This window comes from Archocentrus centrarchus, chromosome 14 (assembly GCF_007364275.1).
Source record: "Archocentrus centrarchus isolate MPI-CPG fArcCen1 chromosome 14, fArcCen1, whole genome shotgun sequence".
In the NCBI taxonomy this organism is placed as follows: Eukaryota; Metazoa; Chordata; class Actinopteri; order Cichliformes; family Cichlidae; genus Archocentrus; species Archocentrus centrarchus.
The window spans coordinates 17112167-17130849 of record NC_044359.1 but is presented as its reverse complement, the minus strand read 5'-3'; the positions used below and the strand labels follow the sequence as shown (position 1 = coordinate 17130849).

Here is an 18683-nt window from a genome sequence, read left to right as displayed (position 1 = left end):
GACAGACACAGAAAGAGTTCAAAGAAAACACAAACCTCTCAGAGTTTCTCTTACTGCAAATATAATGACTAAAAGTTACCGTGAAAAAGTGTAATTATAAAAAGATGTGTTTTTTTGGTAATATTGTAAACCGAACAGCTAAAAAAAAGAAAAAAAAAAGTGTTCTTTGTTTTTTTGGGGGGGGGTTACCTGGCAGTCGTCCCCTTTGGTGCGAACCTCCCCATTCATGTACTGCTTATCCAGTGAGGGTGAGATGCCAAAGCTGTTGCCCATACAGAGAGTCTCCGCTCTTCCATCTGCATGGCTGATTTCGACTGCTCCGTTCAGGATGACATACCAAAGGTCCAGCTGGAGACATAGAAGTGATTAAAAAAAAAAAAAAAAAAAAAAGATCAAAATACGCAACGTAAATTTGGAAAGGTTCTACTTCTAACAGAAATGTTTACTGTTTCTATTTTTTTGCTGACTTTTCTAATATATGTACTTCTCTTAAAACCAGTGTCAAATACACAACGGCTCGACTGCAGATGAGCCAAATGACTCATGAATCATCACCATCACCTGGCGCAGGTTTATCTTGAATCATTAGCTCTATAGACCTTTACAGCTGCACTAGAATGTCTATTAAAATGGCAATAGATTACTAAATGACATGTAGTAAATTGTGAGCATAATGCGCTTTGTGTGAGGTATGAGTAGAGTGGTGAAGAGGTATTGTGTCTCTAGTGGTGGCTTTTGAAAAGGAAATGCTGGCAGGCATAATATAACAAGCCATTCATCCTGAGTGTGAGTGGATGGAGGGCGGGTGAACGAGCCCTGGGCTCCCTCTGCAGCAATAACTGATATTTCCTTCTCATTGCCTTTTTATTCTCTTGCTGTTTCTCACCTAGCAAATCTCCAGTTCTACCCTCTGTACTTCACACGTTCGCTCCCCCAGCACTTTCTATTTCCACCAGTCAGCCTGTCAATCTTATTCCTCAGCCATCATAAAATGCTAATAAGGTGTGGTACCTGATCCCCCACAGACACACTGTGCACAAAAGTTCTTCAGGGGCAGTTTTTTTACACAAATATAATGCTTATTGTGGCACATACACTCTGAATTTATTGTCATGAATATCAATGCCATGAGCAGCAATTATTAATATATCCTATTATAACCAGGGGTTAAAGTGGGCTGGAACGATCCACAGTGGCATTCTGGCACCTTCAGTTAATGAGTAATTAAATCTAATAGGCAGGTTATTGCATAATACTACTGAATGAGTTAATTTTTAGTGTGCTCTAGCCTGGACAGCACGGAGACATCCCACGTCCTGCTCACACCTTCAGCACCTTTACCTTTGCATGGTGCAAACATAAAGCTAGCCCTTCAGAAGAAGAGCGAGCATAAACAGAGGAAGTGTTTTTCTTTTTTTCTTCATGGAAAGGAAATTTCGAATGAAACTTTTCAAACAGCTCAACAAAAATCAGCAAACACACAAACTGTTTTCGTGCAGTTTGTCCTAAAACGCGTCCGTGATCTAAAGGTACAGCTGCTGGACCTTTAGATCACCTAAAGGTACCTTTTGAAATCAACTATATAGCTGGCGTAACATCTCGGAGTAGCAGCGCAGGTGAGCTCAACACAAACGATCAGAGTCTGTAAACAAAGAAAAATCTACAGGAGCTCACAAAACAATGATTATGTTACTTATTTCTAAACAATTATTTTCTTCACACTGCGCTGCTACACCTGATCTGAGGTTTCTCTGACATGTGAAATCTTACTTTAACCCCTGATTATAAGAACAAATATTTGACAAGTTTAAAAAAAAAAAAAAAAAAAAAAAAAAATACTTCCTTCCTTCCATTTGACTCTCCCTTGACTCCATCATGGTCCATTTTCTCTTCCTTTCCGCCAACCGAAGCACTTTACCTCTATTTTCTACATCTGTAAGACCACTTTAGAATCTTTATTTTCCTTTCTCACTTCACATTCACTTAGCAAAGTCATGTTCACTTCCGAGAGGGGCCAAGTGCTTCTCTCTGACCTTCAAAACAGAGCCCACAGAGAGACAGTGAAGTGGAGGGAAAAATGCCCCCCAACTGCCTCGACACAGACAGTATGGAGTTACTTACACATACAGGATGCACATCGCCTATTCGTGTATTCTTTCCACTAACGTGTGTGTTTATGGTTTTGTCCTGCTGATGTCTCTTCCCATCCCCCTGAGCTTGGCGGCTGGCAGTTCATTGCCATTTATCACCCTGTCAGTTCTAATGCTGCTGCATGTAACCAAACAGCCATGACAGGGCCCCCGTTTCTCAGGCATGTAACTTAATTAATTAGCTGTGTTGCAGCTCGAGTGATTGACGGGGCTTATATGCTGCAGTGACTTTGCACGCACCAGTTTTGCCTTGTGAATTAGGACGGTGAGGATGTGTGTGTGTGCATCTCTGCACAAGAGAACATGCATTTCTTTGTATTTGTTCTTTTCCTATGCGCGTGTGTGTGTGTGTGTGTGTGTGTGTGCACGCAAGGCTGCATGTGTTTCCGTATCTATATGACCGCTTTCCGTTATAGGTACTTCTGCATGTTTGCATCCATACTACAACTGGTGTACACTTATGTGTGTTTTTAAAAGCTTATATCACCATTCTGTGTGATAATAAAAGACAAAGTTAAGATGTTTTCAACTGTAATTATATTAATCGCCCAATTAAGATTCAGCAAGCCAGCAAACACGTCCTGTGTCAGACTGAATAAAGATAAACACTCATTTAACTGTTAAAGGCATTTGGGGTGTTACTGAAGCAGATTTAATAAAAACACATTTTGCATGCCATAATTACACTGGAAGCAATTAATCTAATTCAGTAAAGTGGCAAAAGAGGATGGTAAAAAATTAACACCACTAGTTGCTGCAGAAGCAACGGTTACACTTCTTAAAGCCCTAAATTCTGAAGATTATACAAAACTGACTCAGTTTCTCTGTGTCCGCTTTTAGTCTGTTCATACCTCCTGTTTGTCGTGCAGTATGATTGTACCAGCCTGCTCCACCACTTCGAACACCATGACGCTACACAAGTCCCTCCGCACAGACATGGTCATGTTAGCAAAGGCAGGCAGCTGGTGCATGAACTCCAGCAGTTGCTCTATTTGGCACAAAAAGAAAAGAAGCAGAGACAAGAACTCAAATGAAAAAGAAGAAACAAACATAAAATCCTGCGAACCTTGAAAAGAGTGTGCACTGACTATAACGTGTATCTAAACTGTGGATCTAAAGCAAGGCATCTCAGGTGTTGAGGGTAAAATGCTCATTGATGATCAATGCTCAAATGCCCAAAACGATCTATGGATTTTTAAATGGTCCCTTCTGCAAGCAAATGTTACTCACACACTTCACCGGAGCTACTGTCAATTCCAATACAAACAAAACATTTTAGGATATTTGCAGCCTCAAGCATTGGTGCTCTAAGCAATGATATGTTACAACCCATTATTAAAATCAAAAATCCTATCTAGAAGACCGCTCAAAGAGCTCAACGACACATTTTGCAGTCTTATCCTGATTAACACCAAAGTTTAAGTCTCCCCTTGCCCACGTTCTGCCTCCCTGCCAAGATTTATGAAATCGGGCTGGACAGTTTTAGCGTGCCCCTGCTGACAAACAAAGAAACAGCGAAGAAAAACATTCCTCCACTGAAACTCTCAGTTTAGTTCTATCCCTCAAGCATGAGCGGCTCGGTGTGAACTGCTAGGTTTCACGGCTCCTGAGAAACATTTACAACTTCTTCCTTTCCTACTCATCTTTTCACTCTGCCTCCTCTGTACTGTAGCTGAGAACACAGTGACCCAGCTCCGACTTGCAAACTATGCTACTTGGCTCAGCAGCTCCTTTTCATTCCTCTTGCTTTTATCACCTCGTTCGTGTCCTCTTTGTCTCTTAGCAGTCTGAAGTAGCTTAAAGTGCAATAGTGTTTGGAGTATCTTGTGACAGTGTAAAATAAAAACTATGGCTTCATTTATCCCCTCAACATATTTTAGGTTGTGAACTGAAGACTTTAGTTTCCTTCTGTCCAAGACTGTTTTATTTGAACTTTTAGAGGCCCACAGAGGTGTAAAACCTAAGTGTGAAAGAAAAAAATTATCCTCATCCTCACTTCTCCTAGAAGTGACCTCTCTTGCTTTATTTTTCTTTTAATTTCAATAATGTATCTATCAACCCTTTGGGGTGCAGGTCTGTTTAAACATTTGACAGCCAACTGAAAATATTTCTGTCTGTTTATTCAGGTAAAGACTTCCAGAGAGTTTCTGATAGCATTAAAAAAAAAATGATAACATCAAATAGAATAATAAAAATTTGCAAAACTAAACTGAAGTGAGCCAAGATTGAATTTGGGTTCATTCTGTTATCCCCTCAGCTGCTCTCTATGTTTGTAATAGCGAAGGCCATGAAAAGGCCAGTCTCCCTACAGGCACACAGCAGGCCGGGTCTTTGCTTCTCTCAGTTATCTGGTGTGGCCACATTCTCCTTTAGGACCACACTGGGCTCCACTAATGAGGTCGTCTCTCATTGCCTGCTTGAAAATGCATACTGGAAGGGTATTGGTGTTTTGGGACCACTGCAAGCGGCCTTTATGAAAGATGAGATATTTGTGTATCACTCTTAAGTGTGTGCTAAATGACAGTTCTTAAATAGCAACTGAGAACGCCCAAGTCTATGTCAATTTATATCAGGTCAGTTTTATCCCAATTTATTTAAATCAAATCATTCATTAATTTCAGAGCACCATGGCTACTGACCAATGTCGTCATCATTGCGGTCGACTGGATCTTTTTCTAGACACTCTCGGACCAGGTCTCGGCCGAGAAGAGTGTCTGAAGCTCTCTCCAGGTCCTCATCTTCCTCCTCCTCTTCCTCGCTGTCCACTGCAGCCTCTGGAAGTCCAGACAGGTCGACATCCCCCAAATCACTCTCTGTGGCCTGAAGGGAAAAGAAAAAAGAACAGAACATTGGCTGGTTAGTAACATTTAGAAAGGAAGGAAGATGTCTTTGAAGTACATCTTGTCTCATTAAAATGAGAAATGAATTGAACGTTTAACATATTAAATGTGAAAGGCCCTTTCCTCTGGGTTATGAAAAAGATGAAATTATGAAATTCAATCACTTTTGATGGGGCTGAAATTGCCTTAGTGTTAAATGGCTCGACTCACATGAATTTAGACCTTTCAATTCCAAAAATAATGTGACCTAGAAATTAAAATTGGGGGTATTGATATTTACAATGACAAGAATCTTCTCTAAAAAAGGTTTAAAGATACTCAATGCTATTACAAGACAGTTTAGAGAGTGCTACACTGATCAATTACTTGCAACTTCTGAAAAATGAAAAGCGCATGTGAGACAGACACACAAAAGCCATTTTAAGTAATGCTGAAGTGGCTAAATTCAAAGGGTGCAATCTTTATATTTCCTATAGTTTCAATTTGTAGCAACTAACAGTATAAAGACTCAAAAAAGCAGCAACAGCAGAAACGTACAGTTCTAAATTTATAGTTTAAGGTTTTCAGTAACAATTTATTCACACAAAACATGAAAAATAACCTTGGAAAAAGCAGCTGTAGCCATGACCTTGAGCTGAACCCAGACACCAAGTGCCAAAAAAAAAAAAAAGGCCAACAGCCAAATATTTAAATCCATCAGTAATAATTCATATTTCACTGTATTTCTCCTGTTAAAGGCAGACAGATGGGTGGCAGAGTATGGATCTAAAGGGGCCTAAGGGCTTTCAGATCAGTTGGGAATTGAACCATCACCCTAAAGGTTAACAGAGGACCTTTCTGCTGGTAGCGGCAGCATCGCTGCCTGTTGTTAGCTTTTCCAGGTGGGCCTAAAATGCAGAGATGAGCCTGATTGTACCGCTCCTTCTGTCTGCTCTCCAAGTAACTTGCATTGATGTGCTCACTTAGGCAGAGAATTCGCTCACAGCTCCAGCATTTATCATTTTTACTGAAAAATAAATCCATTGAGAGGGAAGAGAATTGCACTGCAATTATGGTTTACTATTATAAGAATTAATGTGAGAATGAAAGCACTTTAAAACAGCCACGCACAGTACTGACAGGGATCTTTCTACAGATCCAACACATGCATATCACACTCAGCAGCCACTTTATTAGGCACACCTGTTCAACCAATAACATGGCAGCAAATCACTGAAATTTTCCCACACAACCATCTCTTTGGTGTACAAAGAATGCTCTTGTTGATGCCAGAGGTCAGAGGAGAATGGCCAGACTGCTTCAAGCTGACAGGAAGGCAATAATAACTTATATAACCACCCGTTACAACCAACATATGAAGAGCATTGGACAACAGAAGACTGGAAAAATGCTTCCTGGTCTAATGAATCTGATTTCTGCTGCAATGTTCAGATGCTAGAGGATTTGATGTAAACAACATGAAAGAATGGCTCAATCCTGCCTTATGTCAACAGTTCAGGCCACTGGGGGCATGTAATGGTGTGGGATATATTTTCTTGGCTCCCTTTGGGTCCCATAGCACCAGCTGAATACCAGTAAATGCCACAGCCTACCTGAGTATTACTGCAGACATTTCCAACCGTTTATGACCACAGTGTACCCATCTCCTGATGTCTGCTTCCAGCAGGATAACGCACCACATCACAAAACTCAAATCATCTCAAAATGGTTTCCTGAACATGACAGTGAGTTCAGTGTATTCAAATGACCTCCACGGTCACCAGACAGAAACTTCTGGGATCTTCTAGTCTAGACTCCTAGTCTATAGATTGTAAGATGGCTTTTGCCAGCTACGTAACAATACAATCAAGCTCTTAGGTTCTATAGATAGTTGGGACATGGCCAATGTGTGTTCTATGGCAGGCATAATATAACAAGGCAAGGGTACTGAGCAAATAGTCCATTCAAAGTTCAGACACAGGCCGACTGTTGTTTTCATAAATTAGGTTGAGAAAACCATTTAGAGGACTTTTAAAACAGACCTGCTCCTGAACTCTTTCCTGTTCCCGGTGTACCCGATGAATTTAATCTGGTTGAATAATAGATGAAAAAAACAACAAGCCAAGAAAAACACTGCTGAAAAGTATAAAACCTAACTTTGTTTTTTTTTCATGTGTTTTTCTCCTTAAGTGCACAAATGAAAAACAACTAACATAATAAATGACAGAGAATGATTTGTAATAATTAAATGAAATGCCAGTCTATGGAGCATCTTTAATATCTTGAACTGCAAAACTCACAAGCTTTACAATCCAGAGATAATTACATTTTTTATTAGCTGTACAAAACACCAAATAGTTTAATAACAGCTATCCTGTATATTGTTTTGCTATAAAACAGAAGTTTAATCTACCATAAAAGAAAGAAACAACTTTATTTCACTTCTAACTATCAGTTCAGGGACTTAATATGCCTCATGAATTCATCACAACATCGTTATAAAGATTAAGACAAAAAAAAATTGCTAGTTAGTCAGTCAGAGGCTGGTGTGTAGGTTATTGAATGCTTCCTGAAAATTCACACTTTTATGTAAAAAAGTGCAAATTAAGGTAGTGTGGGTGAAAAGTGGTAACATGAGGCAAAAACTCACTCTCTTCCCCAGTCATCAAACTGTCACTGACATATCCGTCAGTGCTTCTGAGAGCCCAGTTCATTCAGAATGCATCGTGTGCCCTTTCAGTCCAATACCCCTGGTCTCAGAGCAAGTCTAAGCCAGGAGGGCATTTCTTAGAGATCAGTGGCATCAGATCTACAAGAACCACTGCATTCTTTTACTGCATTTCAAAAAATTGGGGGGTGCAGGATTGGTCCAGGACCACGACATACCATAGAGCCAAGAGATGAAGAGGCAGACGAGAGGATTACGAGGAGATGGAGAAAGTGATGAAAAGATGAGAGCATAAGAAAGAAAGAAAGAAAGAAAGAAAGAAAGAAAGAAAGAAAGAAAGAAAGAAAGAAAGAAAGAAAGAAAGAAAGAAAGAAAGAAAGAAAGAAAGAAAGAAAGAAGAAAGAAAGAAAGAAGAAAGAAAAGCTGCCGAGTATTAAGCCAAGATAAAAGAGAGAGTGGAGGGGAAGAAAGAATGTGTAGGAGAAACCCACAACAGATGCAGCCTGTTGCACTGACAGCCGCGGATCACAGCTGACTGGAGGGTCAGCACTTTAAGACAGCTGTAAACAAACACAGAGCCGGGTCAGCGACAAGTGATGGGATCAGATCCGTGTGATAAATACCTAATCTGAGGATGAGCAGATTGGGTCTCGGTGTGTTAAACATCTGACCCGGGTTGACCTGACTTACATCAATCTGCAGTCACTCACACTCAGCCTGAGTAGGACAGGGGGCAGGAAATGAGGAGGATAAAATATTATGTAAAGTTTTTAATTCACCAAGGTTTTTTTTTTTTCCTTTGACCTCAGTAATTTGTGGGCATTTCCTCAGTTTGTCTGGTTTTATTGCTCTCCCATGTTGCCTAACCTTTGAGTATCAAATCATTATTTTGTTGCTGAAAGTTTTGTTATAACATTTACAGTATGTACAAGCACCTGAAAAAAACAAACACACACACACACAAAAAAAAAAAAACAGGATGCATTAACATTCCTCACTGAAACAAACAAATTAGTTTTGCGGCCAGCAGTGCCCACAGATCACACCGGCACATCAACGAGCTCATTAGTGTGTGGCAAACAGAGCACGCGGGCTCCCATTAAAGCCAACAGCGCTAACAAGCTAGTGTCAAAAAGAACTATACACATATTCACAAACGTGCAGAATATAGCATGTAGTTTGTGAAGTGGAACAACAACAGCAACAAATCACTGCAGTGATGTATAAAGAACAGTCAAAGCTGAAAGATAATGTTGAAATGCTGGTGGATTTAGTTCAACTTTCTGTGTAAAGAGGGGAGATTAGGAGAGCTGAGGGATTAAAATGATTACATGGAAAGCTTATGTATGCTTTCATGGGTTACTGGTTTACAGTCGTTTAGATACTTTACACTTAAGAGTTTGTTGAATTACCAAAAATGCTGCAGAAATGTTAGATACAAGAGAAGACAGAAAAAGTTAGACTTCTTTGTCTATTTTACTTTTACATGTAGGAATTTACATTTTGTGCATCAAGCTGAGTGATTTTAATAAACTGCACCTTTAAATTAATGCTGACATTGAAAGTAAGGGGAGTAATTACAGCCAAAATGCAAGAATGGATGAATCTATTTACATGAAACAGAAGTGGCTCCAAAAGCCTCCAGTGCCTCGCTTTAGATATGTTTGTTCTAAACAATAAAAATCTGAGCAGAGCTCGCCAAGTCCTGCACACCACTTTGAAGTCCAGAACCCACAGTGTGCTGTTATTCACCGTGCCCCCCCAGCAGTCACTGAAGATTCAGATTAACGAGAAAGAATAAGCCAGATTTCACGGGGGCTCAGGCATTGATGAAAGATAATGGAAAAAAGACTGAAACACAATCTGTGAAATATCTTCAACTAGCATGCTCTGATTTGGTAATGTTTGGATGTAGAACTTGGTTCTGGTCATGTAGATGTGAAAGAGTATAAGAAGTCAGGCATTCTGATAAACTGGGCTTCTTTAATGACAGCAGAAGGAATCCTCTCAATCTGCTAATTGCCTTTTAACCTGCTAATGAATGAGTCTTATTTGCTTCCTATGATATGAATTTTTTTAGAAGGCATTCAATCACACATTTCATTTGGTCTCCTAATTACATTGTGATTTGAAAAGCACTGCTTGACATCAAATTTGAAATTGATGCCAAAGCATTTACTCACAGTTGTTTCATGGATTCCTCACAGTAGCCTAAATGGGGCATTATAATAAACACTAATCTAAATCATCCAAATCTTTAATCTTTCTAACTGTTCTGGCACTCTTTACTATTACCCATAGTAGAAGACCAAATGCATACCTGCAAAATGATCACTATTAATGTGGCTACACTGATAATAAAGATAATTCCATAAGGACTAGGTTCATTTCCTACATGTGACCTTTAATCTGCTGCAGGAAGTACAGAGGGAGACGAGTCACCAGGATGCGCAATAATTAGAGAGACAGAAGGATTAGAAGGAAGGTGGGTGGAGGGTTGATAGATATGCTACAGGTAGGAAGGCAAACAGAGCACATGATACGAAGCTGGAAAGAATCCACCTTTCACTAAAGCACTCTCAAGCTGACCAGATATTACAGCAGTGTACTGTAGTGGTGGCATTGACAATAGACAGGGGTGTGCCACCAGATTGGATAGGGTTCATTATAATAATAATATTTTTTAAAAAGTCATTAATCATAAGCTTTTTTTTCTTAAAAGGTTGGCAGAAAAAGCATGATGGTATTTAAAGAATTCATTTGAGAGACAAGAGTTATTTTAACAAACTTACTTCTGTGGCCTGGTTTTTCTATTTTACATAATACTGACTTTGATTGTTCAAATTCATTATTCAAAGCAAAAGTAAAAAGGAATTTAGAAAAAAAAAATCCCCCAACTTGAATAGAAAACTTTAAAAACACGATGTTTTATAGCACTCCATTCATTACAAACCCAACGCAATGATTTGCAAATCCCAAATTTTTTTCACAATAGAACAAAAATGTTAGAACTGAGCGCGCGGTAGTGGGTAGTGGGTAGATGATTGCACATCTGGAAAGGCACCATCAATGCTATTTAGATTTTAGAGCAACATGTGCTCCACTCAAGACTACATCTTTTTCAGGGAAGGCCTTGCATATTTCAGTAAAACAATGCTAAAACCACAAACTGCATCTATTACAGCAGCATGGCTTTGTAGTAGAAGAGTCTGGCTGCTGAGCTGGCCTGCCTGCAGTCCAGACCTTCCACCAACTCAAAGTCTCTGCTGAGTTCACAAACCGAATGCTATTTACTTTCATGCGGCGGTTGTATTTTATTATTATTAATCCACAGCCTGCATGTATATGCATGTACACTAAATTTTGTTTCATTTTTTTTTTCCACCAGTTGTGTGTGCACTCTATAAAAGAAAACATAAAATAAACTATTACGATAAAATCATTTAAACAAACAGCAAAGCACCCACCTGGTAAATATCTGAAAGGCTGCTGCTCCCCGAGTCACTGGCGATGCTACATCCCGACTGGCTGGGCGGCATGTGCATCACCTGCTGGTGGGCATGGTCTGTTAGGTGCATCTTATTGAGATCGGCAGGAAGCTGCTCAGACAGACAGGAAGTAAGAGAGATACAGAAGAAGACAAACAGAGAGGGTGAAAAGGATATGAGTTCAACTGAGGTAAGACATGCACAGGGTTCAAAAGAGGCAAACATGCACACATACAGTTCAACAATGACAAACGCACACACGTACAGCTGTTTCATCAGCCTGAAAAGCCACAGCTGGGCTGGCACTGTTTCACATGCTCCAGGCTAATTAACCTAAAGAAGACGGAGCTGGGGATCTTCCACATGCTGGTGAATTATTAGCTGGGCTGCAGACTGATATGTTTTCTGGTAGACAGTGAAGGTTGGAGGCTGCTTTTATACTTTTGGAGTGACAATCAAAGAAAATAAGCACAAAAACACACACATGCAACTACATGTTAAACACTTAAATCAGAAAATACAAGCAGCCACAAAGAAAGTAAATTCCCTAAATAAATCATTGCGATCAATCAGTTTGTTTACTTCTAGAGAAGAAGACAATTTGCACAAAGAGGTTTGAGCTTTGATACAAACAAAATCAATTTGTTTATATTTTGTTATCGCATTTTCAGAAAATTGCACACACACACACACACACACACTTCAAAATCTGAACTGCTAAGAGCTCACTCTTCAATAACACACCAATCCAGACACAGAATGAGATAAAACTGTCAGTCAGACAGTCAAGAGGTTTCTAAAAACAAGAGCACTGAAGCACTGTAGCCTTAACCAGCGGCCTCACTGGCATAGCTTTTAAACATCTGCATAACTTTCAGTGAAGCAAGTTTCACACTCACTTCAAATACCATAAAGCTACTTCAAGGATGTGCAATTAAAACAATCTAAATATCTCTTTTTGAACTGTGCTAAATTTACTTTTTTTTTTTTAAATAAGTGTGTGAATGCAGTTTATTTTTTAAATATTTACACAACCTTGGAGTAAGAAAACATTCGGTCCTCAGTTTCTGTGAAGGTGAGCAAACTAACGTCCTACTGACATCCTCCTCCCTTAATTAAGTGACTGATTAAGAATACCAATTAATTAACCTCGTATTAACTCTTGGTAAGGGAATTCACAAACCTAGTGATATTCTGAATTCCCTCCTTTAGAGAAATCTATATTAACTGCATACAAATACACAACACAGTACACACCAGTAGGAAAATTCCTACAAAAACGAAAAAATACCCCCAGTGCCCCTCCAATATAGAGACCTTCAGGGAAAATGAAACAGAAAGCTGATATGCTCTTACTGAAGCAGAGAATAACGGTAATCACTGTTCGGAGATGCAATGTAGAAAAACTGTGGAGTTCTCCGAGACTGGAAACAGATTCCTTGTCTGAACAGTGTCTGTGTACAAGCAGCTCAACGAAAGGTCAGGTCCAGATTTTACTACAAATCTATTAACTCAAGGTTGGAGAGATTCAGAATTAGAAAACAATTGTCTCTATGTGCTAAACAGCAGAGAAAAAACAGAGCTAGTCTACAATCAGATGAGGATGACAAAGTGGGAATCTGAGGAATTAAAAACATTCATATAAAGTGGGGCAATTAGGTTTAACCTCAATCTTGTGTGCAGGTGGGCCAACGTATTTACTGCCCTCTCTGCTCTAGAAGCAACCCAGACAGTCTTTAAAATCTCAAGCCTTACCAGTTTGGATCGGGACAGTGTCAGGGTGAGGGAGGATGTCCTTCTGCGACACTGAGCAAACCTACAGCACACCTCCTCCATGGTCACATCAGACAGCACTGGCCATCCATACGCACACATAAACACTCACATATGCCACCATAGGTTATACGTGCAAAGCCATACGAAGCCAATCTAAAGCTAGGCGAGGCTGCACAGAACCATAGTGCCAACATGCAATATTAAAGACATTGAGTCTGGGGGGTACGGCCCCCCTCACTACTCTCTTCTAATAGGCCTGTTGTACTGTGCAATCACATCCGTACTGAGGGGTGGAGTCTAAACAGTTTAATGGCTTGTTCTTAATGTGTGGCATATTAAAAGGTGGGAGGCGTTTAATTTACAAATTCATATGCTGCTTTTGGTTGCTCCCTTATTCATGAGGGGTCGCTGCAGCGGGTAGCTACGCATGTTTGATTGGGCAGATTTTGGATGCCCTTCCCGACGCAACCTCAAAATGATTTGTCTCCCCTCCCAAATTTATGAATCCTTATGTACTGGATTAAACAACAACAGAACACATGTTACGGCATGTGTGCATTCATTCATTACAAGTTATTAAACAGTATGTTTTTTTAATATATAGATTTTTTTTTTTTTTTACAGTAAAAAAACTGTTGTTGTAGAAAACAGCAGGTACATGCTAACAAATCAACCTGCCAGTTCTTTACTGAATTTTAACAGGCATATTTGTTCCAAGTGCGCTTATTATCCTGCAATCATTACAAGTTATTCCCAATCTGTGCACAGACACCTCTTTCCCTGAACTGGAATGAGAGAAAGCTCAACCTCAATACGTAGGGCTACAGATGGTAGTGAAGCAAAATTTAGGGAATGATTTATTATTAATGCATGAATTTTAGGGCTAAAACCTGGCCATGTGAGGAAACCAGCACTGCTCGAAGCAGTAGTAATCCATTCACTTTTGGTTCATTGTGAATGAGTAGACAGTCTAACTCTGTTAGCTTTGCTCATCAGATTCACTCTCCCTCATATGTTTACATATACTCAAAAATCTGAGAGTACATGACTCTAAAACTGCTGTGTTTCCTTCTGTCACTTAAGTATTCCAGTGTTAATGGTCATATTTGTGGCATTTAAATAGCAGGATTCTAATTACAAAGAGTCCTTTTATATCATTCACACACATGTAATGGGTCAGGCCTGGGGTTTAAGTCGTGACTAAAAGAGCATTTAAGTAAAATCCATTTCCTATTGCAGTACAGCCATGTAAGCATACTGACCAGTAGACAACATATATTCCTAATCTGTTCTGATGTTATTGACTAAATTTCACACACTCACACATAAACAGCATAAGTCACTAATCTTAGTCCTGATGCTTATTTCTGAGCAACGCTCATCGCTGTTTGTTGTGCTTCTTTGTGAATAAGAAGGGAGAGAAAAAGCGTGAGGCAGGACAAAGAGCAACTGCTAATTTCATTACAAATACGTACGTATTGATTTCTGTGTGACGGAGCAATTATCAGCCAGTGATGATGAAACTCCTACCCTAATCCATTAGACACATTCTTCAGATTTCACACAGAGGCACAGACTAATGTATCAAACTGCTCGCCGGATCAAGACTCGCAAACACACCCACAGAGGATATCAGTGAGGAAAAAAAATGTTGATCCTGATCGATTAACTGGTTAAGCTCAACGAGGTCTGAAAAAAAATTGATCACGTAAGCTGAGGCAGCAAAAACTTCATCGTAAGACTTGGCTGTAAATTTGAACTAATCACCTTTCAGAATCATCAAATCTAAATCAATGTGCATCCCTGTGAACTTCACGGTTTTAGAGTTTGAGAGACCCTTTCCACAGAAACACAGACAGGAAATTATGTCAAAAAGATTCTGTAACTTTCAAAAGGTGCTCACTCAAAGACCATCTGCAGTAGATCTGAAAGTCTTAATATTTGCATCGTGCTATTACAGCAGCTGAATTTAAGTGTCACCACACTAAGACACCAGAGTGATCTAACTAATCTCTGTAAACAAATTCAGTATTTGAATATGAAGAATCTGTCAACAAGGAACTCAGTTTTTAGTACCTCAAATTCTCCAGATTCTTGTTGACAAATCCCATTTGAGCAGGCTTTGGGCCCAATGGGGAACAAATTAGCTGAAAATGTGATCTCAGAACCATAACTTGGATATGATTTGACTTTTTATTAGCTTTTAAAAATGCTATCTGCATCTATGATCAATGGCCACTGCAAGGGACAAAGTCTTGGCCCAGATATTTTGCTAGCTACTCCAGAAGCCCTCAAATATTGGCTGGTGTCCAATATTTAAAAAGTTCAAAATCATCCTTTGGTTCTGATGTGTGCTTTAGAGGTGCGAGAAAGAATACAGAGTGACGTGTGTTTGTAGGTTTGTAGAGAGAGTAAAAGGTTGGAGGGGAGAAGTTGAGCGATGGTGGAAGTGAATAATTGTGGCGGTCTCGTGGCTCCCAGACTTAATCCTGCCCTAATCCCCCTCCCTTCCTCTCCCAACAGGCCAAACCATGGGGTGGGGGGCGGGTTGACTGGTTCTCCCATTCTCCTCATGCATTAAGGATGAGTGTTAGGAGATTAAATATAAATGTGAAAGGTTCCTTCAGCTGTACAATTCTATCACGTCAACGAGCAGGCGCAATCATAAGAGGCTCAAGCAGGCTGTATACGTTACCAAACAAACCGAGCTTTCACAGCAGCGATTATTTATAGGGCCCGATTAACTCCAGAGAAATAATGGGTGTAGCACAGATTTAGCCTAAGTAAGATGCAGAGGCCAATGATGGTGAGAATCCATGAGGAGCTCCCAAATCATTAGCAGCTTGTACTGTAGATGAACAACAGGCCAACTGAATGCAGCAGAGTTAAACAATTCACCGGGACATGAGTTATATGCATGATCATTTTGCAACATTATTTTATGTTAAAACCACCACTTGAAACTTTCCATAGAGGTACCATGTTGTTATTTTAGTATTCATATAATCACCCACTAAGCAGTAATAAAGATTTTGTGGGTAGAAAAACTAATATAAATAGACTGTCTGAATAAAAGCCAGCAGTCACATGAAATCATAGTTCATTGCAGGCTACCACCTAAATAAGGACATTGCCTCCAAAAAGGAGAAAAATGCATTACCAACACTGAAATTGCAGCTCTGCATCTTAAGCCTTCTTTATAACTACATTTGTCTTTCTGGAGACCTACTTAAATCCCCGAAAGCAAACCATAGCATTCGGAATATATTATGAAGATCTTCTCTTCCGTTCTTCTAGAAAACTATACCCGCTTTTGCTTATTGCATCCAGTTTTAACAATGAGATTAACTGGCTGTGGACATGAATGCTCTGTTCCACCTATTACCTCAGTGGTAAAGTGGGCTATAAAGCTCAGACTGGCCATTTGCCAGCAAAAATCAGAGACAGGCTTTCCCAAAAGCATTTTAGTGCTGGCATAATCTTTACTAGGTTGTGGGTTAAATAGATGTTGTGGGGTCTTGAAGACATTAATGGATGACATGGGCCATTTACTATAGTATGCTGGTTGGTTTGAAATATGAAAACACCAGAGAAGATGGTGCTTATGTTTTGCTCTAATATACTTGTGATGTTTGTTGTTTATTTCAGCAGGAGACTCCTGAAACTTCACTAAACTGCTGCTAATCAGATAGAAAGAGAGTCCTGTACACCATCAGATATCTCGATAACAACAACAACAGAGAGCGTTACCATGAGGAAGAGGTTACAGAGATAGAGCAAAGATCAAAAGCAAGGCACATCAAAACGAGACAAACAGAGGAGAATAAATTAGAACATTACACTAAGATGAACAATACAGAGGACAAATAAGAAATTAAAGAAAGTGCGATGAGGCTGATGAATCCTGATGAGGATGATGATTAAAGTGGGTTAAAAAACAAAAAAAAAAGTGACACAAACAAAGCCTAATGAGTATTTAATGACAACTGTGATATGTATGCCACGAGAAAACAGAATGATATTATCTTTTTGCTGATGATCAATGAGAAATCTTCGTTTGAGCCCAGCTGTACACATAGTGAAAGGTATAGAAAAGAAGGGAGGGAGGAGAAATCAGGATATTCATGTGTCACTTAGCTCACAAAGAGTTGCCCACACTGCCTCTGCAAAAGCGGTACCATTTAATGCCTGCTGCCTAATGTATAGCACTATCCTGGTTATTAATAACACTTGAACAAGCCAAGCAAAACCACACATAAAAGTTTATAACTCACTGCTGTAACATCCAAAAATACACAATAAAAATGGGCCATGACGGTTCTTAATATAGATGCAGAGGGCTGAGTCTGACCGAAGTCAAGACTCAAGTGCCATTAATCATCGAGGCAGCCAAGCTGCCAGCTCATTTCTACTACCATGCTGAGCTCAAAGTGCCAACTATACACTACTCATAACCTCATAGCTGAGTAACTACAGCATGTCGATGCACAGTGAGGTCAGTAGTGGGGTATCTGACACTTAACATGGTTGGCCTGTAGATGTCAGCAGTGACAAACTGCCTTGACATGACCTGAGCTGTAGAGCCAAGCTTGATATTCAAAATGCATTTTTAAAAAATAAAAAAAAAGTCAGCTCAAAACTTCTACTTTTAATAACCTAAAATGACTTTTAGAAGGCTTAAACACTCAAAAATAAACTTGATGGTGTTTACATGTATAACTGAACTTAAGTTATATCACATGTCCAAAAATTGTTCACCCAAGTAAAACGTATCAAGAAGGCGACAAGTTTAGCAATATTTTGGTAAAGAGAAGCTTTAGAAACTTGCAAAATTTTTCCCCCTGTGTATTTACTGTAGTGCCTAATCCTTCAAAACCGGGAGCCTTGGCGACAGTAACTCTTTACACAAAACAGCTATCACCATGTTGACTTTGCTCTCAGCAGCAGGCTGTTAAACCAGAAACCACAGAGACGGCAGCAATGCACCTTCGCACAGAGAAACAATGAGCTATAATTTCTTTGATGTAACACTTTGCGTAATCCCTGAATCTGATTTCCGCTGGTTTTCTGCGTTCTCTGCTTCTGTTTGGTCGTTTATCACCACAGTTCTTGTTTTCTTCTGGTGGTTTTTTTTTCCCTCGTTACAACCTCTGCTGTCTAGTCCGCCCATCACTACTCCTGTCTTGGTTTCTGTCACCTTCTTTTCTGGCATTTACCCATTTGCTGCCTAGTTTTTGACGATTCTGTTCATTCTTGCATAAGAGAGCAAAAAGGAGTAAAATGAGTGCAAGTAGCCTCATCAGACTGGCTAGGTGAGAACATTGGCTCTGATGTCTGGACAGGGACACACACGCGCACACATAAATTTTGAAGCTCCGGATTTAGCCCTGTAGCGCTGGAGAAAGCTTTGATCAATTGAGGCCACTGTTAGCTCTGAAGTTGCAAGCAGTGGACAGTGTCAAACACACACACACACAAATGGAAAAAGAAAAAATACACACACTTATGCATATAAAAGCCTACAACATCACCAACAAAATATGACACAGAATCATGCAGACCTACACTCTCAGACAGAGTTTGCGATTTGCAAACTGCATGCACCTAAGGGTTTCACTCAGGAGAACTAAGATTACTGAATGGGCTCAGCACACAGCCATGCTCCACTCCATTACTGGCAAGCCCACAGACAGTTGGATTAAGATACAGTGCAGGGAGACAGATGGAGATGGGGAGAAAATAGAGAGACCTGACGTGAATGTGAGCGACAGAGACAAAGAGA

At 39.8% G+C, this 18683-nt stretch overlaps 1 protein-coding gene across 2 annotated transcripts in view; it reads right to left on the bottom strand.

Moving 5' to 3' along the window:
* Nucleotides 1–18683, bottom strand: part of rapgef6 (Rap guanine nucleotide exchange factor (GEF) 6) — an 83663-nt gene that overhangs the window by 39186 nt on the left and 25794 nt on the right. For both annotated transcript variants that reach the window (XM_030746995.1, XM_030746996.1), the window contains exons 3-6: nt 11105–11236; nt 4790–4970; nt 3002–3138; nt 190–348 (exon numbers count right to left, since the gene is read on the bottom strand). In XM_030746995.1, coding sequence (XP_030602855.1) covers nt 190–348; nt 3002–3138; nt 4790–4970; nt 11105–11236 — 609 coding nt within the window. The remainder of the gene's footprint in view (nt 1–189; nt 349–3001; nt 3139–4789; nt 4971–11104; nt 11237–18683) is intronic.